The sequence below is a fragment of the Solanum lycopersicum genome, chromosome 10, assembly GCF_036512215.1.
Source record: "Solanum lycopersicum chromosome 10, SLM_r2.1".
NCBI classification, from domain to species: domain Eukaryota; kingdom Viridiplantae; phylum Streptophyta; class Magnoliopsida; order Solanales; family Solanaceae; genus Solanum; species Solanum lycopersicum.
In genome coordinates this window covers 59,805,699-59,827,903 of record NC_090809.1, presented here as the reverse complement: position 1 = coordinate 59,827,903, position 22,205 = coordinate 59,805,699, and the positions used below count along the sequence as shown (strand labels likewise).

General features: G+C 33.5%; 2 protein-coding genes across 3 annotated transcripts; one reads left to right on the top strand and one right to left on the bottom strand.

Annotated features, from left to right (window-relative positions):
• Positions 1 to 819: 819 nt before the first annotated feature.
• On the bottom strand, positions 820 to 10,418 carry LOC101258014 (uncharacterized). Its single transcript, XM_004249140.5, has 8 exons — positions 9,267 to 10,418; positions 7,726 to 8,094; positions 7,391 to 7,650; positions 5,287 to 5,428; positions 4,426 to 4,797; positions 4,156 to 4,287; positions 3,435 to 3,563; positions 820 to 3,331 (listed from the first exon to the last, which is right to left on the bottom strand). Exons 1-8 carry the CDS (start codon positions 9,402 to 9,404, stop codon positions 1,109 to 1,111), a joined length of 3,765 nt encoding a protein of 1,254 aa, XP_004249188.2. The 5' UTR covers positions 9,405 to 10,418; the 3' UTR covers positions 820 to 1,108.
• Positions 10,419 to 18,384: 7,966 nt separating this feature from the next.
• Positions 18,385 to 20,450, top strand: LOC101257715 (uncharacterized). Of its 2 annotated transcripts, none has more exons than XM_019216185.3 (2): positions 18,385 to 19,130; positions 20,067 to 20,450. In XM_019216185.3, exon 1 carries the CDS (start codon positions 18,528 to 18,530, stop codon positions 19,110 to 19,112), a length of 585 nt encoding a protein of 194 aa, XP_019071730.1. In that variant the 5' UTR covers positions 18,385 to 18,527; the 3' UTR covers positions 19,113 to 19,130; positions 20,067 to 20,450. The 2 variants fall into 2 exon arrangements, with proteins under 2 accessions (XP_019071730.1, XP_004249187.1); XM_004249139.5 differs by having other exon boundaries at positions 18,428 to 19,130; positions 20,014 to 20,450.
• The last annotated feature ends 1,755 nt before the right edge of the window (positions 20,451 to 22,205 follow it).

The window sequence follows — 22,205 nt, the reverse complement described above, 5'->3', positions numbered from 1 at the left end:
TCACTAGTTAGACAAAAAGGATATAGACTTTGTTTAAGTAATTAAATATGTTTAATGCTCAAGTAAAAGGTGGTGATAAGAAGCAAAACCTTTTCATCAAAAAGAGTATTTGAGTCACTGTTGGCTGTAGGACTGAAACTTTGAAACTCAGGTAAGTTCCATAACAACATTTTCCTTAATTGAGGGAACTCAATCCCCTTGACAGTGTCACTGCAAAATTGTCCTCTAGTTTGAATAAAAAATTTAGAAATACGTATTCTGCCCTCAAAATAAAATAAAAAAATGTGATGGAACACACTTTACTCGCGCGCCAGGTGGAAAAAACCAAGCTTAACCACTCCCCCACGGGACAGTTCATGTTAAGATTGTTCAACATCAATTATTTATCACTTAACTACAAAATATGTGATCAGTAGTTTACATTTACTTGATCAGACAGAAGAAATGAATATTCCCTGTTGGACAAACGTGCTCATTTCAGGCTTAAGAGCATGCATGGTTAGTCAGAAATAAATGTCTTAACTTAGGCAGCCGTCGAAGCTCCAGTTCACACAAATGACTAGTTGATGAAAAATTTATACTACAACCAAATGACAGCATAATGACTAAATAGTACTTTTCATAATAGAAAATACATCTACAGATTACATGTCAAATACTATAACAAAACAAGAATTTACACGGTTAGACTTTCGCTTCTGAATGATTTGCAGAATACATAGTTGGACAATGACCAAGCTTAATCCTAAACAAATGAAAGAGTGGTCAGATTCCAAGCAAACAAGTAATAACCAAACTGAATAACTGTGATTCTAAATATAATAATAACGGATATCTTCTAATTGCCAACCAAGAACCACAATAGTCTGTAAAGACATTGAAATATATGACATCCTCTCAACTCAACTTTTACTCTCCTTGCATCAGAAAAAAAAAAATAAGACAATTTAAAAACTTAAAGCAAATCAAACCATATAAAGGAAGTCATGACAAGGTAAGATAAAAAAAATCCTGAGGTGGATTATTGTGCACCAAAATTACAAGTTCTCAAACTTCCATCACTCAGCAGAGGATAGAAACTGAAATCTCAGGCAGGCAGCCACCTTCTCTATCTAACTATATCGGCAAAGGGAAACTCAATTCGATTTGCAAATGGATTGTACTCTTCAATGGGTTCTTTCTTATTGCAGCCACTTTCACCCGCAATGTGATTCGTTCTCAAATTTGAAGATAAGTTCCTCGCCATCCCTTCTTTTAAAGAAAAAGGATCGGGTGTGAAAGAGAAAAGAGAGAAGCCTGAATTTCTAGACTCCTCAGTTTCACCGGATCCAGCAGTCGTTGACTTCTCCATTGTGTGCTGTCCTACTGGAGCCATCCTTTGGACTTTAGCTTCCTCTTTTAACCTACCAACTGTTGAAACCCTGGCATTTTCCTTGATGCATCTGTCACTGGTTGGAGCAACTGACTGAAAAACAGGCAAGTGGCCATGGTTAATGGGTGGAGGGATCAGATGCTGCAGGGCACCATGCTGCATGAAATGGGCATTCGCATTTAAACCATATGAAAATGGAGTAGCAAATACATAATGGTTTGGATGAGGAAATGGAATGAACCCATTTACAGGAGTAGTCGCCCAAGAAAGTGGAGTTTGATAATAATAGTCCATAGCAGGAACTTGAAACCTTGGGAAGTGTGTGCCTTGACTGTGGACTGGTGGACGCAAGGATTGAGGTCGCATGCCAAGAGTCCCATTCACATTTGCATTTGTTGAAGCAGCTGTGGTCGGGAAACTTCCCACAGTAGTTCCTACAGAATTTGGTGTCAGGGAACTGACATCCTCACCTTTAGCAGCAGCAGTTCTTTTTTCTTGTGCAACTTCGTAGCATTCAGCAAAAGCATTCTGCATAACTTCAGAAGTTTCTCTTCCTTCAGAGTTTTTGCTGCAATCTTCTGAATCTGACGTCGATGATGATTCTGAATTATGTGGATTTGAAAAGGATGTAGCACTGTCTCCCTCACTAAGGCAGGATGAGCAATTATCAGAATTAGAGGAGCTGCTTTGTGATAAACCCAAAGTCCTCTGAGAGGAAGACCTCGGGATCAGACAAGAATCAACTTCATCTTCAGCCACTTCTTTCACATAACAAAGTGATTTATCTTCCAAGTGAAAACCACTTGCACAGTTGCTTTTAGTTTCAGAACTAGACTTTCTTAATTCTTGTATGCCCTTTTCTTCATTTAATTGAAGAGAACTGGAAACTCCCAAATTATTAGAAATAGAAGGCTCAGGATGCTTATCAATTCCGGTGCTCTCAACCTGGAAAGTTGAAGATCTCAAGGTAACATCAGAGTCAGAACTGCTCCTTGGATATTTCTTTCGCAATTCCATTGGTTCCCATACCTTCTTAATAACAGATGAATCTCTGCTAGACAGATTATTACGTATAGCCGTTTTGCTTTTGGGTCTTGCACAATTTTCACGCAGATATACAACCTGATTATATTTGGTTCCATAGTAGGGCTTGGAGATATCTGATTCGCATCCTAACTTACTCACAGGTTTATTGTTCCCGATTCCTCTGGCCATGTTTGGGTACAACTTAGCTCTGTCGTCACTGTGTTGGTTACAGCTGCAATCTGAAGATTCATATCGGTCATACTTCCTGATATTGGAACAATTCAACTTCTCAACAAACTTAGAGGCACCATCTTTCATGCTGGACTTTGCAGCATTACTTCTTAATGGCTTATTTAACCTGTTGGTACTCCTTGAAGCTTCAAAGTTATCACAGTGATGTCTTGGCTCATACTTACTTGCCGCACCTCCACTGCCTGAAACAGCACACCGACGTCCATCAAACCATTTCAGGCTTGAATCTGGTTCAAATTCTTTTCGAAATTTCAACCTCCCAGAATGTCTCATATGGTCAGCTGGAAATGAGCCATTCCCCTCGTTCATACTGAATTCCTCAAAATAATCATCAGAGTTGATTTGCACACTTGGGTGATTATATCCATCCAAAAGTAGATCATCTTCATCATTCGGCGATAAAGGGCTGGATAAATTAACTTCACCAGCTTCACTTACCGAGTCTGTATAGCCCATAAGATTAGATTCCTCATCAACGTTAGGTGATAATTCTTCCTTTGAAACATCATCAGGGGCAAAATTACTTTGGTTTGAGTCGCAACTTTTCTTCTCTCTATCCTTTTCTTTTTCTCTTAATCTCTCCTTCCTCCGCAGCTTCTTTTCCTTTTCTTTTATCCTCCTCCTCTCCTTGCGTTCTTCTTCTTCACGTTTTTCCTTCTCTTCTTCCTCCAGAAGTTTCATCTGCACAGATTATCGAAGATTTAGAATATGCCTCTGAAAATTGGAAATGGCATAATAATCTCACAAGTAGAACTTCCAACACCAGAATTATAACTACTAATACCTGCTTTTCTAAAGTAACTATCTCCTTGCAGGCAACATGAATGCGCTCCTCCAGCAACTTCAATGCAAGACATACAAATATGCTATGTGCATTTTGCCGTGCAGTTCCTTCTCTAAAAGCTTTTTCAACCTGCAAATAATTTCAGTGTCAAAAGACTTCCAAGCACTACAATGACCAAAAGATGAAATCAATTGTCTAAGAAAGTCTTGGTCCAAGAAACGGAGACCTCAACTTTTTAAGGCAGATTCATGTAATTGTAGAGCGTATCAGAGAAAATCCCCATCACAGAAAGAATAAAGAACCAGACTTGCAACGACTAAGCATAGGACATTAAAATTTCTACTATGTTACATTGTTTTAGGTCTCCCAACTTTTAGAAATACCACAGAAAAAACAAAGATTGTCAGGAAGGAAGTAGCTAGAAATACTACTTAGAGTCATGTAGGTATATGATTAAAGTTATTTCTATAACTTAACTAGGCAGCATACAGGCAAAAAAGATTGTCAGGAAGGAAGTAGCTAGAATCCCAAGCAAAGCAGACTATAAACCCCTCTATTGCTGCAGAGGCATTTAACATAGCAAATCAGTATTTTATTAATAATTATATCCAAGTAAATAAACTGAAGAGTAAAAAGGATCAAAGTAGAGCCACTCTAAGAGCAGCTTGACAGTTGACTAAGGCACTTCATTAATGACAAAAGAAGCAAAGGAGAGACTTGCCTGCTCCTTAAAAATTACAGTTGCGGCATCTAGAAGAAATTCCCGAGCAAGTTCAGGACTCTTGGCATGTTTTTGAGGACGAGAGCATTCACCATCTAGTTCATTTCCATCCTTGTCCATGGAATCCTCATCCTGAAAAGAGAACATCAAGCAATATCCATAAGGTGAGAAGTTCTGACATAAAGAATACCATACCATCCAAAGAAGCAACTATAGACAATCATAGTGGAGACAGGAGGCATGGTTAACAAGCCTAACAAATTTGACTACCTCTTCTTCTTCAGCCTCTTCAGCATGCTCAAAGAACCTCCTAATGCTTTCCCCTCTTGTTATTGTAACAAAACCATCCCCAACCACAAGCCGGCAATGTACACACTGTTGACCCTTCAATGCATGTGCTTTGACAGAAAGTTCAGTACATCTACCATCCAGTTTCCATGCCCGTAGAGTGATATAGCAGGCATTGAAACCGCTCAAGTCTAGACCACTGACTTGCACTCTTCCACTCAAGCCAACATTTTCATAGTCCAATATATCACATTTTCCTTCTCCAGTTCCAACTGCCCATTCAAAGTGATGATATGTCCCAAAGGTATCAATGAACGCCTGATGCCAGTCAGCTACAATTGTGTCGTGGGAAACCTGAACACAAGAGAGTTAAATGGCATTAATCTTGGTGCAAATAACAGCCTTTTCACTTTATCTGCACTAAGTTCTAGGAGTGGTAGCATTTTGTCAGTAGCATTAGAATCTTAGGTCTCCATGTTTGCTCGCCTTTAATTCCACATTTGGTGGGTAGCTGGGATGGTGTAGTGGAAGGGGGGAGTTGGGGCCACTGATTCACTCTCAAGTCCTTTTAACACAAGCCATCAATGAAATGCAGAAAAAACATTTACCAAAATGGGAACAATTTACTAATAATCCATGAAACTAAAACCTAGAAGGGTAGAAGAAAGGGCTAAGTTTTGTTAAATCCAAAAATTAAAATGGTATTTTAGAAAAAGGCAATTATCGGTTCCCTATAAGATATCCATGGAAAAATGAAATTAGGCACAAACTAGCTTGTTTCCACTTCATACATTGCACACCACATGAACAATGAAAGAGATGAACATGAAGAATTGATCACACCTCATACTGGAATGCTGCATCAGCAACACAAAACCAAATACTGCAATGAGGTTCTCTGCGCATGCGTTTCAACTCCTTCAGCTCCTTGAATTCCCGGATAACATTCCTTCTACAATCTCTACAAAATCTCTTGCTATCAAACCTGTGACAAGCAACAAACTCACAGTAAGTTAGTCATCCGATGGAATTGCCTTTAAGTCATTAGAGATATTAGAACAGATTTCATTCATAAAACAGGGAAACCAAATGACAACTGCAAACTGGATATTAACTTTGCTAACATAGAGCAGGCAAATATACAGATTTCTAGTCTAGATTTTTCCTAACATCATACCACATCATAACCTGAACTCAACTTCCAGCATGGTAAAAGGTAGAACCATATGCTCATAGCATTGCTGATATTAAGTTCCTTAAAGAAAACGTTGTCTATTATTAAAAAGGCCAACATTGATTACATGATGCTTCAGGTCAGAAACAGAAACAGTTTAGCTTTTGCACATCTCACCATTAGTCTAGCAGCTTCTAGACCGTGTCAATTTAAATTTTTGAACCATGACGATGAAGTCCAAAGAAACTTATTTTCCAACAATTGTACCACGATATATATCTACAAACTTTTTCCACCACTCTTCATTGTTACCAATTAGATGTAGTTCTATCACAGCGTAAAATAATCTTATCCATTCCTGAAACCCAATTGCAAAGAACATACGCTACCAAACACCTACAGTAACAAAAAGATCAACTGGCAATGACACGACACTCGTCAATTGGCAGATTCCTGAACCTTCCCATGACCTCATGTATGATGTCATTATTTCTCTAAAACAAAATAACACAGACAGAGCGAAGGCAAGGTATCTGGTCCCACTGACTTTATACTATAAATGAACCCATGGCAAATTAATATATGTGGGCTCATGAAAATTGAAGATCCGGACATATACCCACAGGCACCAAGCAAATGAAAGCATAATTAGCTGCCAAATGCATATATCCTTTAATTTGGGAAGCTAATAAAAGACTACTATATACTCCCAGGCCTCAACAATTAGAAGGGAGGGGTCTGGTGTCATCATTTTATTTTATCTGGTTATATTCCCAAAGTATGGACAGAAAATAAACAAGCTCCAAGCAAGACAAGATTTAGTGCACATAAGAAACTTGACGGAACGCTAATTATTGTGCCAGAGGTCCTTCACCATATGTAATTGGAACAAACTATCATTAAGTTAGTCACTGTAAGAGTTTCCAGTGCCAAGAAGGAAGTCCTTAATAAGCATAAACTTAGACAGCTTTACAACTGATTTTTCCAATTTATTACTCCAAAAATAGCGGTACAAAATTCAAAATCTGCATAGACATCATTCACTTTGACAAGGAAATGATTGGAAAAGGGGGAGCCTTACATTTCAGACACTCAAGGCGGCAGACTGCAAATATCACCCTGAACATACTCGAAATGGAGTGCATTCTTTAACCTAGGTAGCCTTTGCTGAAAAAGTCCCACAACCTGAATTTTGTTGGAGCTACCTTATTCTAGCTTTGAAATTCTCTAATCTGGCAAACATTATCAGGAGAAAAGACTCCATGTGCTATTGATGACTGAAGTGCGATCTATATCCGTTTCAAGCAAGTGAAATTGATCTTTTTAATAAACTTGTCTACATTTAGTACTCCCCCCCCCCCCCATCAAACAATTTGTAGGATTTCACTAACTATGTTGTTGTCTCTACACTTAATGTAAGTCATTCACCTTTTAAGATAACTTATAACTCAAGGGAAACTCCACCATATCTGGATTTCAATTTGGACATGGTCTTCCAGTCAGTCCATATGGTGCATTAACTTAAAGAAGATAAGTGCTAAGATCAGATTTTGAACAGTATAAATCCGGAAGCCATCTGATCTACAGAACATTGTTTTTCATAGGATGAGACTACAAAATAATTGAACCCCTCAATTGAACTTGCAATTCCAGAGTTAATAACAATCGTCAATTCAGCACATATAATGTTGGAATTATAATGGATAAGACAAACAGAGGGGATAATAGTAAGTTTTTAAAAGACAGCAAACTGAAGAAAGTCCTTAAACGCACCGGTACATGAGCCTTTCAATAAAGTCCTCTTCCTTCATTTTCAGAAGAGACTGTCGTGTCTCTTCCCCCAGGGCAGTCCAGAAGTCTACCAATGTGTCTACAGAAAGTCTGGTAGTATGAAGAGCACATGTTTCTCTTGTTCCATGCCCTCTGCCATAAGTTGCCATCCCTTGGCTTATCCAACCCCTAGCACCTCCACCACAAGCATCAGGATAAAGCAGCTCTCTTTCTCGTTCCCTTCCACGTGAACTGTCAAACACCTGATTCAAAGCGGAAGGTCAGAAAACAAATGATGAAAACAAGGAAAAGATATTTATGAGGTAAAATAAATTTACATTTTGAAGTCCCTTCAGGGATTTGGTATATAGATAACAATCCAACAAGGTAAGCATCCCATCTCGTGTTGTGGTTAGACCTCCCCAAGGATGGACAGATGGATCTTGAACATCATACTCAGACCCTGTTGTTGCATGCAACTCTCCATCACATTGATCCTTCAATGTCCCTACTCTGCTGCAAGTACGGTGAGCACCTGCATCCTCATGCTGCAATGACTTCCCATACATGACAATTTGGAAAAAACCTTCAAGCAGTAATCCATTGCATCTAGAACAGTACATGTTCTTACGAGCTTGCTCAAAGAGAGTTTGTTTGTCAATCTTTAAAAGCTTCTGCCGAGCTTGAGGTGATAGCTCACTCCAGAACTACAATACAACAAAGAGACCCTTAACATATAACAGATATTATAACCAAAGGATATTCCCATTTGATATTAAAGCACCTAAAACTGAAGTAACATAAAAATCAAGATATGTCCCAATAAAAGGATGAAGTTCAAGGTAACCAAGTTGTTTTCCTTTAATAACCGACAATTCCCCTGTGAGTCATGAATTAACTGACCCAACTCTAATTGTTCTCACATGTTCGGAACTCGGGGAAGTAAAGACCCTCCCTTCTATTCTGCTCCACTTAAATACCAACTCTGTGTCAACAGCAAGGCTTAAACTAGTGATGCGTGCTCAATCCACACATCTCATGCTGCATCCTCACCACTAAACCAAAACCCTAGGGGCTTAAGGTAACCAACCTATCCCAACAACATACTACATAGCACTTGATTCATCGATGGGCATCTCTATAATTGTCCCAGTGTAGCATCTTGACTAATCAAACTTAGAATTATAACGATTGTTGGAGCGTGTATCAACCAGAACTAATCAAGTAACAGGGGAAAGAGAAACAAGGAAGGTTCGCAAGAAGTTATTAGGGCGGCTCATAGTCAATCAATGTTAAAAAATATATTCAAGTAATTAACTACACCTATTGCACATTGGTATGTAATAAACAGCACTTTCATGAAAGCCTATCTGATACAGAATCAGTGTAATATACTAATGATATCCAAAACTATAGAAAGTAATCAATTCGAAGAACCCCCTATCTTTTTATTGCATCCAGACGGTGACATTCTTTCCGTTTTGGAACATTTGGCATTTGATCGAAGCTGTTTCATTTTTACCCAACTTTCACATTTCATTGAACAATTCAAAATTTACACACTGATGTAATCATTCTCTACCAACATAACCTTTTACCTACTACTACTACTTCAATATATTCTTCAACTACACCACTATATAAATAAAACTAACATCCTCACTACATTCGCAACAAACAGTAATTCATTAAGATGTAAAACCTACTAACAAACAAGCAGCTACCTAACCAGTTCAATCCCACTTACTGACAATTGCATTATTCGATCAAAAAAACATCTGTATATCACTTAGAACTCCAGAAAACACATCAAAACTCAGCAAAAACAATAAATACAGCAAAACTATTCACAAGTTACCAATTAAAATTCAATCACTACCTTCTGAAGCTGATTGTAGCTTATATCCTCGCGATGCTTTGACCAAAACCCATTACTCGAAATCGATTTACTAGAAGCATTAAACACCGCCGTTTCATTATCATTTTGCTCATCATTTCTCTGCGCTAACCCTGGCATTTTCGCTTACCAATCTCTTAAACCGATTCAACTTTCACCTATCTATCTACCCATCCCTCTCCTCAAATCTCCGCCGTCCGATTCGATTCAGAAAAATTATCACCGAAATCCGATAAAATAAATTCACCGAATTTCAACCTAACAATCAATCGATTCTTCCCCCAATAATCATAGATCGAAATTTCGATACGTTCTTACCAATAAATACAAAATTTAATCATATGAATCCGATTAAAACCGTATAAACATGAGATTAAAGGTCTACTGAGAATCTAACAGTGACAATCGAAGACGAAGGATCGAAGAAAATCGAGAATTTAGATAGAAAAAAGGGGGAAAAGGGGGGGGCGAAACGGAGGATAGAGGTTTTCGCTGATGAGATTTGGTGCAATGTGTATCTGTATTTATGTACGTACAAATTTTTCACTGAGAGAGAAGATTTTAGGGAGAAACCAACACATTGGCTTTTTTGCAAGGGTTAACATTGCAAATTTCCATGGATTTATTGAAAATGTCCAAAATTTAATTATGTCTCATCATAACAAATTTAATTTTCATGTGTATATGAGAAAAAAAAATTAATTTTATTTTCCGTTATATTTAAATTAATGCAAGTGATGTGTCTATATATAATATATAGTTATTATTATGGTGTTCGGATAGTTTTTGGCATTGAAATCCGCTAAGATTAGAATTGATGAGAAGAAATATTAGTGTTTTCTCGATTAGGTTTTTTGAGTCTGAGATTTCGCATTGCTCTTATTCTACTTTATTGGTTACTAGGTTATAGTTTTTCTGATGCAGTTAATATATGAGTTTTTGATGTAACTGTACGAGTGATGGAAAAGAAACTCAGTAAAAAGGGCAGCATGTATATCTGATATATTGATATTGTGTATTTAGTGTAGAACTACGTATGTATAATGTATAATTAAGTATCAGAATTGTATATGCTTTCATATTCTTTAAACAAAGATAGCTGAATAAAATGATTATTGTTGTGAATCAACCAAGAAAAAATACCTTTAACCTGCTTCAAAAACGATTTTTTTTAAAATAATATTGACTCAAGGTGACTTGATTGAAAAGACTGAACTACGATTGTCAATGTATTCTTCAATCAGGTATTGTTCTGAATTAGTGGCATACTCAAGTTCATCCGACCTCCTAAAATGCACGATAAAAAAAGAATACATCTATAATTTATTTAAAATAAAAATAAAAAATTATCTGCAAACCTTTCCAATTTAAAATGAAAAGTAGACATAAAAGTTGAATCAAAACACTAATGAAGACAAGCAAAAAAGTTTGAAAAAAATTGTTGATTAAAGCGTCAATGAAATTCTTAACTGAAAATCGGACGACGAAGCAAAAAAGAAGGGAAGGAGAGGCCCTTTTATAGTCGAAAGAAGAACGGAAACGAAAAAATGAAAAAGATTACACTTCGCTAAAAATGAAATGTGACCAAGTGGCTACTAGTGTAATAAGTGATAATTGAGTTATTTTAGGCAAGACATTTTGACCTAGTGAATATTTTGTCTAATTTTCGCTCAATGTATTATCTTATATTTATCTTTCATGTTAACGAAATTCCATAATGAATTAGATAAATACCAGACATTTAAATATTTTCAGAAAAATAAAACTAAAAATACTCGTCTATATTAGGTTGTGTTTGAGGAAAAGATTTGGTGTAAGCATTTTTTGAAAATCTTTAGTTAATAATTAAAAGATGTCCGTTTCCTTTGTATTTTTCAACCTATAATTTTAAAATTAAGAAACTGAATTTGTTAAAAAGAAAATCATTAGATAATTTTTCCATCAAAAAATTAGGTTGATAATAATTACAAAATAACTAATAATTATGAGTTAATAAACGATCACAAAAGAGATCGACTATATGTATAGCTAACTCAATAATAATATTTATGTTGTCCTAATGTATGATAGTGTGCTACCATAATAATAATAATAATTAATTTTAAGCGAGGGTAACTTGAGTAAATATCTTCTATTATGTTTTTAATTGAATAAGTAATTATTTTAGGTGAATGACCTTTTATAGTAACACCCATTTAGGTATAAGAATAAACATAGAACTTTTTTTAATGGCAAAAGTATAAATGTCATGTAACATACAAATGATAGATTAAAATACTTTAAATAGAATATAAATTATTTGGCATTTTTTTCTTGATTTATTAGATTTATATTTTCACTATTTCCTCTAACAAAAAAGGAAAAAAGAATAAGAAGAAGGTAATTGTTATAAATTTATTGAATGAGTGGATTGTTCATTGAGTTAATACATGAATAACTATTTATATTTCTTAAGTTCTATTAATTTTTTTGGATAAAAATATATCTATTTATTATGATACTTAATATGGTGACTTTTGGAGTGACTTCTCAACCTATAAATGGTTGTTCTTTCACCATTATTAAGACATATGAGAGAAGAAGACATTTGAATAAGATGATCTCTACACTCTACTATTCATATATCTTTATCTATATGATTTTCAGTATATTATTTATGTTTTATAATACGTTATCAGCACGAGATTAGTCAATTGAGATTGAGTTATAGTTTTTTTCTTTAGCTCATGTTCTAGATGATCTCGTTATGAGAATCAAGAAGGAAAAGTGATAACTACGGAATCAAGGTATTATAGGCATAATGCCAACTATGTATTTTCTAAAATCTTTTTATGATTTAGAAGACAATTGTGTTCGGTCACTACTGATCTTAACTAGGAACCAAAGACATACTATTACTAATTGGATATAAATGTTCTACGAAATTCCTTAATGGACGAAGATATAAAGTTTTGGCAGCATGAGTTTGAGTATTATATTTATGAATTTTATTTCAATGTTTTGAAAGACTCAAAGAGTGAGTCATGTTGTACTTTGGTCAATTATACCATTGCTTGAGGGTAAAACGATGAATTCAAGTCTCACCGCACCAAAAGGGTAAGATATCCGGTTAAAGTCCGGATGCACCATAATGAAAAATATTTGAGGGTAAGACAGTAGAATTCATGTTCTATCACACCAAGAAGGTAAGACATCAATATGAGTTTTTGATGCACCATGATGATAATGATTGAGTTTGAGTCACATACAATTATGACATAACATGCCTTGTGTGGGTAAGACATTGAGTTTTAGTCAATGCACCATAGTGATGATATAATGATGATTAAGGCTTTGATGAAAATGAAATTTGTCTCATTGTATTTGCTCAACTCCCTGAAGTGAATGTGGTAGCAGTACATAAGAAGTTTGATTTTATTGTTTCACCACGCACAAAGATGAATTCCCAAATGATGTTGGGGTAAATGCTAGATTTTCTAACATTAGGGAGAGAGACGATTGACAACTAAAAGTAATGAGATGAATTATCTAAATGATCCTCGTTAAAAAAAGTGAACTTGAAGTTCAAGAAATAATTCATTTGCATAATGTTGCAAATTAATTACTAGATAAATTTGCTGACCCAAAGTTATAATTCAGCTGCAAATGTTCCAATGAGAAATCCTTGAAGGAAAGAGATCGATTCCAAATGAATAAAACTTTTTAAGGAAGGAGAGGAGCAAATGATCAAGTTGATCATGATAATATGGCAAGTGTTTTGAAAGGAGCACGTTGACATAACACTTCATAAAAATCTTGGCAAAGGTTCAAGTACCTGAAATGATGATATATGAAGAGATCTCGATAAGTTATGTCATACTGGAATCGAGTCAAAAGGTCGTCGACGGTATCTTTGATATGAAACAGTACTCGATGCTACAGATAATGACGAGGATCTTGAATTCAAGTTTGTCATATAGTGTAGACAAATAAATGATTGGCCAAATAAAATGCACAATTCAAGTATATTATGTTTCATTTAAAAAAAAGTTATGTTTTGGACTTATAGTTCATGGATCAAGATATAATGTCAGTGGGGTACGATGAGTTATTGTGCGAAAGTATAACCGTAAGATATAAAGTATAAAATGTGTTTCGGGGCGTAAAATGATTTTCGCAGAAGTCCTGATATTATTAAATTAAGATATTACTCTCTTGTGGCGGATGCAATGAGGCTTGTTTAAGTCTGACAATAGATGAAATATTTTAATATGTATAATGAATGTTTGTCGTGTCTAGCTAGATGATGAAGGTTATATGAAAATCTTTGAAGGATTTAAAAGGTCTTAAAGCAATTCCATTGAGTAGTCTAATGATTGTGAGATTACTTAATATAAAGAAAGATCAATTTTGATCTCATGAAAATGATTGAATAATATCATGTATTAGTGCAATTGGCCGGTACATACAGATTATTGATTATGCAGATATCGAAAATTGTGTGATTCCTCTGGTTATTCTAGTCACCTTGTATAAAGATAATATTGTATGTATAGCTCGATCGAAGGGAGGATACATCAAAAGAGACTGGACAGAGTACATTTCACTAAAGTTTTTCTTCACACATGATCTCTACAAAATAATGAGATAGAAGTTCAACAGATCGTGCAAACTTATTTATTAAAGTGTTGTCAATATCAACATTTGAGAAGTTGAGATATGAGATTGGAATGCGCCATTTCTGAGATATCAAGTAAAACTTTCATTAGGGGGAGTGAAATACGCGTTGTACTCTTTTCCTTAACCGTGATTTTTTCCTATTGAGTTTTCCTGGTAAGATTTTTAATGAGGCAGCATTCAAAGCGTATTATGAGTTGTGCGTACTCTTTTTCCTTCACTAGACTTTTTTCCATTGGGTTTTTTCTTGTAAGGTTTTAGCGAGACACATTATCGATGGAAATCCAAGAGACAGTGTTACGAATTCATTGAATGAGTGAATTGTCCATTGAGTTGATACTTGAAAAACTATTCATACTCCATAGGTTCTATTGGTTCTATCGATCTTTTTGGATAAGAATGTATCTATTTATTCTGATACTTAATATGGTGACTCTTTGAGTGAGATGAAGATATTTGAATAACATGATTTCTACACTCTAATTCTCATATATTTTTGTCTATATTATTTTCAGTATACTGCTTATGTTTTATAACAGTAATATCTATTGAGGCTTCGATCACCAACTCTTTTGTTATTCACTAACTATAAATTATAATCACACAATATTTAATTGTAATATTAATTAATTATTTTCAAATTTTGTTAAATTAAAATATATGTATTTAAAATTTAATAAGAATATTATAAATCACGAAATTTTTGATTGAAAATATCTAAAAGCTTTTAAAGTAAAATTTATTTGACTCTATATACAATGATACTTATATTCTTTGAAAGTTGAAATAATCATAATTTACTTACAAATTAATTTCATGTACTTGCAACCATTTGATAATTGTGAGAAAAAATTAAAATAATCATTTGTTATTTATTTTGAATTCGAAATTGTTACTCTTGTTTTACATAAGAAGTGCAAATTATTTAAAGTTAGATCTTAAAATTCACATCTCCAAAATCTGCAATATTATTGTTTGACTTATTTATTTATTATTACGTTCTTTTTTCATTATTTATTATTTCTAACATTGAATTAATATTTCAAATGGAAAATTCATAAATTATTTTACCTATTTTCACAACATTGACTGGGTTTTTCTCTTATTTAAATGTTCCTTAAGATACTCTATGATGTTATTTAGTTTAAAATAGACAAAACATAAATAGTATGTCTTTTAAGACTAAAACATGTGTTTAAAGGCTAAATGTATTGTCATAATTTTGCAAAATAGAAAATTCTTCAAATAAGAGAAATGATAGTCTTTTTTTCTGAATATTATTTTTAAAATATGGTTGATTTTAATGTATAGTCAAAATTTTAAAAAGGAATATATTTTAAACAAGAGAGTGAATATTATTTTCAAAAAAACATGGAATGCTGATAAAGAGATGACCAAATTTGTATAGACGAGGCAGATGATATTTTCAAGTTACAAAATATAAACATTAAATAATAAATAAATGTTAAAAAAATATATTAAAAGTGCTCTCTAAGTTGTGTTGAATAATTACTCATCTCAAATTTTTAAATTCAATTTATGATAAATTCCCAAAGACAAAGTTAATATGCCACCAAGTTGGACTAATAGTGTCGTCATCGTGACCAAATATGAAGAACACATAATCCAATGTAATTTTTAGATTATTTTTTCCACCCGTGTTTGGTATCCACATGCGGCGGGAAGTTTCACATTGAGTGTAAAACGCTTTCTAACAAAGATAACTTCGTATTCAAAAGGACACCCAAGACCTCTTGGTTAAGATAAAGAAATACTTATCACTCCACCACAATCCTTTTTCGTATAATTTTAGAAAATATTACAATTACAATATTTTATTCTTTCTAAACAATAAAAAAATATTAATTTAATAATTTAATTATGATTTTGATTTTAGTTTTACCTAATCAAATTTGTAATGGTTTAAATTTTTTAAAGATAACCTCATAATAGTTGAAGATAAATCTTGTAGGTTCATCATTCAAATAATACAAAATTAGTTTGTTCCTTTTATATCGAATGTTTTTTTTTCTATCTGCAATCAATCTTCCTATATTATGTACGTTGTATTATTAATAATTATTCTATGTCGAGAATATAATAAAATAATAAAAATATATTTTATCTAGTAGTGTAAGCTTTTAGATAAGATAATTATAAACTTCGTCATGATATTATAGTCAGATTCATGTCAATTTGTTGTCCATCGACATTGGGCTCCTATTTAAAAGTGTTGAAGTTTCGATTGAGGTCTCAGAGCATGCAGGGAGGGCGTGGGGGTTGTTAAGAAGTTTCACATTAGTAAAGGAATGAGAAAATCTCCTTATATGAGCTTGGACAAAACTCCCCTCATGAGTTAGTTTTTAGGTTGAGTTAGTCACAAGTGTTATATCTTTGCATTCTACACTAGTAAATCATGGAGTAAATTTTAGATTTAGCAAACATATAAATCATATTTGTATTTTATAGGTATAGTTTGCACAATTAACATATTTTATGTTTGTTATGGAGCATCAAATCTGTATAAAAATTGCAAGCACCTTTGACTTGTATAAAATTACAAGCATCTGATATGTATAAATCGCAACGATTTGTATAAATCAGGTCTTTGTGTTTATGAAAATTGTTTTTGTATATGTATATGTTCTTTATGTTTGTATATCTACATAAAATTTGAATTTGTATACAATTGAATCGAAATAAAACATTTGTATATCAGGGAGAGTAGCGAGTGAGATTTCTGGGGAGAGAGGCGAATGATAAGTGTTTGTTATGGATTAAAATTAAATGAAACTGTGGTTATAACATTTAATTTGAACTAATAATTTGCTATTTTATACAATTTCTCCTAAATAAAATTTGATTTTTAAACACAAATTACCCAATAATTATTGGACCACTCTATTTAAATACCTTTTTATCACATTGTCGACTAGTGATTTTCATTACATAATTATTGTGTAATCTTAATGGTTAACCTGATAAAGATAAATAACCTATTAACTGATAGTCAATTAATCGACATGTTACTCCTTATTTGGATGATTGTTGTCATTTGTCTTAGTTTAAATATATAAAGTTTGTTTTTATGGTTACTTAAATTCTATTATATCATATTGTTTAAATCAATCGTTTGCTAACGACGAAAAGGCTTATTTTTTGTTATCGATTTGGTGTGATTGCGTTGTTACTTTAATGTTTTCTTTTTATTTTGTCCTTAATTATTATTTAATAATCATATTTCATCTTTTATCCTGTCTATTCACAGTAATTCTGCTATGTATCCTACTTTTCTTATCATTTAGATTATGGATGTGAAAATATGCAATGACAGAAAACGATACATTCTATCCAAACATTGAATTTATTTAAACGATACAATACAATATTACACATATTTCAGTACAATACAATGCAACACGATATGATACAAAAAAATATGTACAACCCATGTGGGTTGATCCTTAGTGCACCCACCAAAATACTATACGATACAATACGACATAATGTGATACAATACAATTAGAAGTGGAGTCATAACTTTCATTAGGGTGTTCAAAATGTAAAGAAATAGTCACACAACGTGACTAAAGTGGGGTCAACATCTATTATATATATCAAAAATTATTTTAATCATGTATAAATATTATAATTTTCTGCTGAAGGGGTTCATACGAAAGTATAAGATAGCTCTGCTAATGAATATAATACGATACATTATGAAACAATACATAATAACCATTCGAACAAAGTGTTAATTGTTTTTTTAAACAGAAATGTAGTATATTTAGGAGTAAACTTTAGGTTAAGTAAACATAAAAATCATATTTGTATGTTATAACTATAGTTTTCATAATTGCATTCCATAACAAACTTTATGTTTGTACAGAATATCAGATTTGTATAAACCGCTGGCAGACCTCTTGTATAAGTATATCGGTTAGATAATTGTATTTAGTAACTATTATGTATATGTATCAATGATGTTTGTATATCTACATAAAAATTAAATTTGTATACAATTGAATCGACATAAAACATTTATATATCAAATCTCTCCTTCTTCTCGCTTTATACAACACAAATTATACATTGTAATTTGTATAATTTGTGTTTGTATGAAAAGACAAAGAGAGATGACAACTGATAGGAGAAGATGTATATTTATATAATTATAAGTGTATAAGACGAATTTTATACAAACACAAACACAATTTATATATTAGTATTAGTATAAAGTGGAAGAGGGGAGGGAGATTTTATGGGGAGAGAGGAAACTACAGGTATTTGCTACAGATTATAATTAAATAAAACTGTGATTATAATCTTTAATTTAAATTAATAATATTCTATTTTATACAATTTTTTCTATGTTTATACTCGAAAATAGAGTTACTAATCTTTAAAATATAAATTGAACCGATATACAGTTTTAGTAAAACATGATTATTGAACAAATAAAAATAAACGGAAAGATTAAACAAAAAAGGAAAAAACATAATCCTTTCTCTTCTCGTTAAGACTTGAGAGATCCTTTTACTTCTCTGAAAATCATCATTCACAGATCAGTTCTCTCTCCTATCAACAATGGCGGCGGCGGGATTTTTCTCCAATACCAAATACTCCGACAGCTTAACACTCGTCGGAATTTCAATCTGCACAGCTATAGTATGTGAGGCAATTTCATATCTCCTTATATACCGCACTACTTCATACAAATCCCTCAAATCTACAATCGATAAGGCTTCAAAAAAGCTCGAAACTATGAAGACTCAGGAACCGGTTCCGTCTGTACTCACTAAGAAGTCGAAAACGAAGAAAATTGATCGGGTCGAAACTTCCTTGAAGGAGTCAACCCGGGATCTCTCCCTTTTCAAATTCAAATCCGGATTCGTCGTCGCCGTTGTGTTGTTTATGGTTTTCGGATTTCTTAACAGTCTTTTTGAAGGGAAAGTTGTTGCTAAATTGCCGTTTATACCTTTTCGTCTTGTTCAGAAGATGAGTCACAGAGGGTTACCGGGTGATGACATGACGGATTGTTCAATGGCGTTTTTGTACTTCCTTTGTTCGATTAGTATCAGGACGAATCTTCAGAAGTTCTTAGGGTTTTCACCTCCTCGTGGATCTGCTGGAGCTGGGTTATTCCCAATGCCTGATCCAAAGACCAATTGATAGATCCAGCAGAACTGGGTATTTGTTTTTCTTTTTTTTTTTGTCATTGTTTAGAGTAATAATCTTTTTTTCTACGTAAAGTTTTGAACTTGATTGATTTTTCTGCTCCTAGATTTGGAATTCATAATAAGAACCTTGATTAATTGAGTTGTAACTGAATTCTGTAGAATTAGTTTTACTTTATCTTTTGCTTATATATTTTGACTCTCTTTTCTACATATTGAGCTTTGCTAAACTGTTTCATTTCCACGATTAGTGAGAAGGGTTCCTTGAGGATGATAGTTCATGTGAGAATAGTCGTAATATGATGGATTGAATAAGGAGAATTCATGTAGCTGAACCCAATTGGGATTGAGATGTTATCGTTGATTTAGTTCATTGAATCCTTCATAGATGATATGGGTAGATCTCACCGGTATTGCTTTAATCCTTTGCTATGAAGTAAATTGTTTCATTGATGACATCAAGACGATGCAATGGTTACAAATGAGATATAGTGAGGTCCAGTACATTTGTCTATGTTAACTGTGAACTAACTACCAAACAATCTCCATAAAGTCCAGTGTATGGGAAAAAAGAAGAGGGAGGACATGCTAACATAATGAGATAAACTTCTATGGGATGTATTTTTGTTTGACATGCTTCACGGCATATCATTTTTCGGTTCCAACTCCTATGATTTCTCTTCTTGTTTATGCCTTTTAGACTGAAATATAGCATTAGAAAACCAAAGTCCGTATAGATGAATCGAGAAATTCATTTACCATAGGAAATCTATGATCTTTCTAGTTTTAGGAGCTTTAACTGAATGAATCACCATTTAACTAGCTGTTACAAAACTAGTTTCAATTTTCCTTCCATTTTTTGCTCAATTCTTGTTTGCTACTCTGTCTCTCTATAGCGGTGCGTTCAAGTTCAAAGTCTCTATAGGGTAATCTTCTTATGTTCATCCAGAAATTCTCCGGACACACTAGTTATACCTGCATCATGATATCAGCGGATTGCAGTTGAAAAGTTGGCAGCTTTGATGCTAAAGATATTCTCTGTATCTTGGAATATCCAAATTCAAATGGTGTTTTACTTGGTACACATCCTCGTCATTCTAACTGATTGTTTATAGTCTGCGTCCTAGTTCTCTACAATGTACAACCCAACAGTCTGAATGTAACTACTCAGCAGTTCATTCAGACAAACGTTGGAAAGAATTTGGTCTTTTTGGAAAGGAACTCTTTTTCTTTTTCAATTATCAACTGGTAGATTTCGAGAACTTGGTGTAAAGATATTGCTCTTTGATTTTGAGAGCTTGGTGTTAAGATGTTGCTCCTTTTACAACAAGTATATCAAATTGTTCTTACTCGGGGCACACTTACAGACGGGGAGTAGTAGGAAACCTTCATCTCATAAACTCGTGTATGCTATCTTGAACTCTTTTTCCTTTGAACAAACTTTGGCTGCAATGATAGGGAACCTTGATTCATTACCATTTACTATGGTTTTTCAACAGTAGGATTTGGGTCATGCATAACACTTACTCCAGAAGTACTTTTCTTGTTAGTATTGTTTCCATGAGTGGTGTTATTGGATTTTGCTGCTTTGTACACATGTTCGACGGTAGTATGAGAAAAGAAAAAGAAAAAGAGCAGAACACATTCTAACTGATCCAAGGTCATATAGTCTATTAGCACAGATAAATTAACCAAAAAAAAAAAAAGAAGGGAAAATGAACCCATACACCCCTTGACTATGATCGAAATCTCAGAGACACATCTTAACTATTCTAAGGTTCTATTACCCCTGAACTTATTCTTTTTGTAATTTTGTGCATTTTTTTAATTTACGTGACATCTAAATATCTCCCACACGCCTCAATTGCGTGGAGTCATGGAGTGTGCCATGTAAGACAAAAGGTGTATAAAATTAAAAATAATAAGTTCGGTGGTAATAGGACCTTAGTTTAATTAAGGCGTGTCTATGATATTTTGGTCATAGTCTAGGGAACACTACATTTTCCCAAAAAAGAAAGATGAGTAGACTTGGGCCAGGCTGAATGTATGATGAAACTTACACTCATTCACATTGGTTCATCCCGCTATATCTTAGGCCTTTTGTTTTTCTAACGTAAAAGGTTCTTGGCTATTTGTCAAGACCCAGGAATCCGTTGGGCATTTCAGCAACATGATATGATATCCCTGTCCGACCAAAGTTGCATATTACCATAAAGTTGAGCTTTTTCTAAGTGGGTTGCTTCACGCAAGACATTGCTTAGGGCTCACATAATATGTTAATAATACCTAATACATCCTCTCACCTTATAAGAAAAAAAGGAAATACATAATACACACTCTCAACAACAGGTAAAAATATTTCCTGCATATCCTATTTATACTAAATCATACAAACATGATAAATTAAGGTGAAAATGTGTTTAACTAACTATGATTTCACGATAGTAATATATGTGAAGGTATCTGTCCTGTATCTATTGATTTAGTGTAAATACGAGTGTACATAAGTTCTTCAATCTCAACCAATTCAAGTAAAGGTGAATCTTGATACATGTAATAGTCAGAAGTGGGCTGGAATAAGAATACTGACGGCCCAATTAAAAGAATACTAAAGGCCCAATTAAATAATTTAACAAGAAATTTCATTGGGGGTCCTTCTTAAGGAGTATTAACAGTAATTAAATTTTGGCCACGTTAAAGAAAGTTTAAGAGTCATTGGGTGCACTCCTCCTTCCTCCTCCGTCATCATATCTACGATAGAAAATTACAGACTCGTTACTTATGTATTGTTAATTTGATTGATGAAACTTAAAAAATACGTCATTATTTGGTGTTTTAGCTTGACTGATTGGGTCAAATATAATAATTATGAAAATTATTGAGATTAGTATATTAGAATGTTAGTTATCAAATTTGAAGTTGATTAGGGCCTATTTTGAAGCAAAAATATATCAATGTGTAATTACTCAGAAACTTCTGGTGATATGCTAGCATTGTTAATTATTTTGTTCTAAATTTACCACACAAGTTGTACTAAAGTTTTGACAAATCCATCAATCAAAAATCTTAGTGATCAACTAGAATGTGT